The sequence below is a fragment of the Sinocyclocheilus anshuiensis genome, unplaced genomic scaffold (genome assembly GCF_001515605.1).
Source record: "Sinocyclocheilus anshuiensis isolate Anshui unplaced genomic scaffold, SAMN03320099.WGS_v1.1 scaffold2162, whole genome shotgun sequence".
Taxonomy (NCBI): domain Eukaryota; kingdom Metazoa; phylum Chordata; class Actinopteri; order Cypriniformes; family Cyprinidae; genus Sinocyclocheilus; species Sinocyclocheilus anshuiensis.
In genome coordinates this window covers 82,599-87,616 of record NW_015558536.1, presented here as the reverse complement: position 1 = coordinate 87,616, position 5,018 = coordinate 82,599, and the positions used below count along the sequence as shown (strand labels likewise).

At 37.5% G+C, this 5,018-nt stretch overlaps 1 protein-coding gene across 1 annotated transcript in view; it reads right to left on the bottom strand.

The window, feature by feature from the left end:
* Window positions 1-499: 499 nt before the first annotated feature.
* Window positions 500-5,018, bottom strand: part of eif4e2rs1 (eukaryotic translation initiation factor 4E family member 2 related sequence 1) — a 14,729-nt gene continuing 10,210 nt past the window's right edge. Inside the window, exons 5-7 of the mRNA XM_016474893.1 lie at window positions 3,671-3,823; window positions 3,462-3,598; window positions 500-762 (exon numbers count right to left, since the gene is read on the bottom strand). Coding sequence (XP_016330379.1) covers window positions 723-762; window positions 3,462-3,598; window positions 3,671-3,823 — 330 coding nt within the window. The 3' untranslated portion in view covers window positions 500-722. The remainder of the gene's footprint in view (window positions 763-3,461; window positions 3,599-3,670; window positions 3,824-5,018) is intronic.

Genomic DNA, 5,018 nt, shown 5'->3' with positions numbered 1-5,018 from the left:
CATCAAAGAACCTGAAAAAAATATCACAAGTTCCAAAAAAATATTTCCAACACTGATAATAAATCAGCATATTAGAATGATTTCTGAAGATCATGTGACACTGAAGACTGGAGTAATGATGCTGAAAATACAGCTGCGCATCACAGAAATACATTACAGTTTAACTGATATTCACATAGAAAACAGCTGTTTGAAAGTCTAATAACATTTCACAATTTTACATTTTTTTTCTAAATTTCTGATCAAATGAATGCAGCTTTGATGAGCAGAAGAGGATTCTTTAAAAAGTAATAAAAATCTTACTGATCCCAAATGTTTGAACGTTACAATTTTAAACAATCTGTTGTTATTGGCAACAGTTAATTGGTTAAATTCAAGTATTTGACATTAAAGACAACACATACAATTATTAAAGTGGCGCTAAAAATTACCCCTTAATGGAAAAGTTAATGTCTGACCCTGCTTTGATATTGTATTGTATTGTAAAAACATACAAATAAACAGGAATTTAACTAAACTGCAGAGAATGTCTTTAATCATGTTCTTATTTCGAACACACACACACTGAATCTGATGTAACCTGTTACTGAGGAATAAAACACTCAAGGAAACTGAAGGAATGTATGTATACACACACACACACACACACACACACACACACAAACACACGCTGCTCGTGCTGTAAAAGGGAAAGTGTCCATATGAAAATTATTTCCAGGTTTTCACAAAGCGATCTTCGTGTTCCGGAAGCTGGAATTATCCCTGAAAAACCAGAAGCACACGAGGATCAGAGACGCTCCAGATCTGTTTAAATGAAACTTCACTAAACATTACTTAAACCCATTCTGTCAACAAAACAGCTTGAACATGTACAGTAAACCTCAACCAAGTCACTCAATGTTCAAAACACGTTAGTAAGCAAGAAAAAATAACTTCCGAGACATTCTGATAAATATTTGCTCTATATTATCTATTCATGATATTTTCACTTGTCGTAACTAATGTATATTGGAATAAAATAAGTAGGAACATAGTTATAACATTAGAAGGCTGATATCTGAGTGTTGATTATTATATCTGAAAACAGAGCAGTTGAATTTAATAGTTGTTAATTTTAAGCTTTAATATTACAGTAATGTATCAAGAGATGATGGTGACTTATTCAGTGGTGGGTTCCCTGTATAGTTGAGAAGTTCAGAAGAGCTGAACTGAATCCATACGCACTGAGATCAGAACTGAGAGTCTGTGAGAGGAATCAAACGTACTTGAGACTGTCGTTGTGTGTCTTGTACTCCATGATGGTGTTTGGTGGCAGGTTGAGCACGCGCCGCAGCGTGTCCCGTATCCGTGACGTGGTCACCTGGTCACTGGCTGTTTTATTCCAGATGGACAGAATATCCTCCTGCGGACACACACTCGTGTCAGACTCACACACACAGTAACTCGTGACAGGATGATGGTTTCTGATCCGCACCTGGAAGCGGATGGACACCACGACCCCGCAGATCTCCTCGCCCACCATGAACTGCTCACCCAGCATGGCCAGGATGATGTTCTCCCAGAAACGAGACGCCAGACCCTTCCTCAGCCGGATGATCCACTTCCCTCCATTCTTATTGGCCTCGTCCTGATCCACAAACACACATCAGAATCTGACGCTCACACACGAGGTGTGTTTACATGATCAAACCCTATCAATCTGAGCCAGTTACCCTAATATCTAATAAAGCCATAAGCCCTGTGAAGCCGTGATTTACAGTGAGTTTATAACAGCTAAGGGGTGTTGTTAGGTACGACGTGAAGCTGTTATAAATTCACTGTAAACCACGGCTTCACGGGGCTTATTGCTTTTATAAAACGGTTACTCCATATACGTAGTAAGGTTTCACAAAATAAAACAGAGCAAATAAAGTGTAATGATATTAATAAAAACAGTATTCTTCCACCAAACAATGTAGCTCCTCAGAAACAGTTGTGGTTGCTACAAAGTGGTTGCCGAGCAACACACAAACGTAAACAAAGGTGTATGTTACTTTGTAGAGTCATTTACAACAGCTTCGAACGCGGCTCAGCCAATCAGAATCAAGCACCGGAACTCTCCGCTTTATAATTTAGAGTAAAGTATAATGCAAATGTTTATGCTGTAGCCAAAGACAAATTTCCACTTGAGGACAATAAAAGCAACTAACTCAATTTCAGAAAAGCTTTTTTAGACATAAATAAATACTGTAAATAATAAGCTGTGCATGCGCACAGGATTCTTCTGAGAAACTAGTCAGATTCAGAGGTTTACATGGATAATATTTTCTGTAACTGATCACAGCGTCCTGCAGCACATTTGTTGAATGAAATGCTTGCTTCATATTAATTTTGGAGCACTGATTTCAAAAATAGTGTGTTTTGCTCTTTCACGCCACACTTTCTCACAAAATATGATTCATTTTGTAGCATCTTTGCTTTTGACAGCCATTTGTGAGAAGCAGAAGTCTTGCATTCTGCCTTAATCAGTGGAAAAACACACGATTCCTGTCTGAATCCGAGTCAGATTAACACTGTTTGACCGATTCTCAGCCTATCTTCACACGCGTGACATTATTTAATTCCTGATCCTGATTTCAAAGTTAGAATTATGATCCAAAAACAGGAGAAAATGCAAACATGAGCAGATGATTTCTGCTTTTGTTGCATACAAACAGACAGGAATCACAGATTTTGTGAAAAAATCTAAAAACTATAAAACAAACAAAATCTATTATCTATAAACCTCTATGTAAAGTTATTTGACGTTAAATGGCATATTTGATCATATTTTTCCTCTCTTTTGCAGAATACAAGTTAAATTATACATTTTGAAGACTTCATTTTGTCATTAAAAACAAAACTTTTGACATTTGATTGCTTTTGCTATTTTCATAAGTTCATTAAAGCTGATACATATAATTTGAAAAACCTTACTTTGAAAAAAAAGTACGTAATTAAATGTTTTATTACGCTCCAGATCTGTTTAAATGAAACTTCACTAAACATTACTTAAACCCATTCTGTCAACAAAACAGCTTGAACATGTACAGTAAACCTCAACCAAGTCACTCAATGTTCAAAACACGTTAGTAAGCAAGAAAAAATAACTTCCGAGACATTCTGATAAATATTTGCTCTATATTATCTATTCATGATATTTTCACTTGTCGTAACTAATGTATATTGGAATAAAATAAGTAGGAACATAGTTATAACATTAGAAGGCTGATATCTGAGTGTTGATTATTATATCTGAAAACAGAGCAGTTGAATTTAATAGTTGTTAATTTTAAGCTTTAATATTACAGTAATGTATCAAGAGATGATGGTGACTTATTCAGTGGTGGGTTCCCTGTATAGTTGAGAAGTTCAGAAGAGCTGAACTGAATCCATACGCACTGAGATCAGAACTGAGAGTCTGTGAGAGGAATCAAACGTACTTGAGACTGTCGTTGTGTGTCTTGTACTCCATGATGGTGTTTGGTGGCAGGTTGAGCACGCGCCGCAGCGTGTCCCGTATCCGTGACGTGGTCACCTGGTCACTGGCTGTTTTATTCCAGATGGACAGAATATCCTCCTGCGGACACACACTCGTGTCAGACTCACACACACAGTAACTCGTGACAGGATGATGGTTTCTGATCCGCACCTGGAAGCGGATGGACACCACGACCCCGCAGATCTCCTCGCCCACCATGAACTGCTCACCCAGCATGGCCAGGATGATGTTCTCCCAGAAACGAGACGCCAGACCCTTCCTCAGCCGGATGATCCACTTCCCTCCATTCTTATTGGCCTCGTCCTGATCCACAAACACACATCAGAATCTGACGCTCACACACGAGGTGTGTTTACATGATCAAACCCTATCAATCTGAGCCAGTTACCCTAATATCTAATAAAGCCATAAGCCCTGTGAAGCCGTGATTTACAGTGAGTTTATAACAGCTAAGGGGTGTTGTTAGGTACGACGTGAAGCTGTTATAAATTCACTGTAAACCACGGCTTCACGGGGCTTATTGCTTTTATAAAACGGTTACTCCATATACGTAGTAAGGTTTCACAAAATAAAACAGAGCAAATAAAGTGTAATGATATTAATAAAAACAGTATTCTTCCACCAAACAATGTAGCTCCTCAGAAACAGTTGTGGTTGCTACAAAGTGGTTGCCGAGCAACACACAAACGTAAACAAAGGTGTATGTTACTTTGTAGAGTCATTTACAACAGCTTCGAACGCGGCTCAGCCAATCAGAATCAAGCACCGGAACTCTCCGCTTTATAATTTAGAGTAAAGTATAATGCAAATGTTTATGCTGTAGCCAAAGACAAATTTCCACTTGAGGACAATAAAAGCAACTAACTCAATTTCAGAAAAGCTTTTTTAGACATAAATAAATACTGTAAATAATAAGCTGTGCATGCGCACAGGATTCTTCTGAGAAACTAGTCAGATTCAGAGGTTTACATGGATAATATTTTCTGTAACTGATCACAGCGTCCTGCAGCACATTTGTTGAATGAAATGCTTGCTTCATATTAATTTTGGAGCACTGATTTCAAAAATAGTGTGTTTTGCTCTTTCACGCCACACTTTCTCACAAAATATGATTCATTTTGTAGCATCTTTGCTTTTGACAGCCATTTGTGAGAAGCAGAAGTCTTGCATTCTGCCTTAATCAGTGGAAAAACACACGATTCCTGTCTGAATCCGAGTCAGATTAACACTGTTTGACCGATTCTCAGCCTATCTTCACACGCGTGACATTATTTAATTCCTGATCCTGATTTCAAAGTTAGAATTATGATCCAAAAACAGGAGAAAATGCAAACATGAGCAGATGATTTCTGCTTTTGTTAACAGACAGCAGACAGGAATCACAGATTTTGTGAAAAAATCTAAAAACTATAAAACAAACAAAATCTATAAACCTCTATCCTCTATGTAAAGTTATTTGACGTTAAATGGCATATTTGATCATATTTTTCCTCTCTTT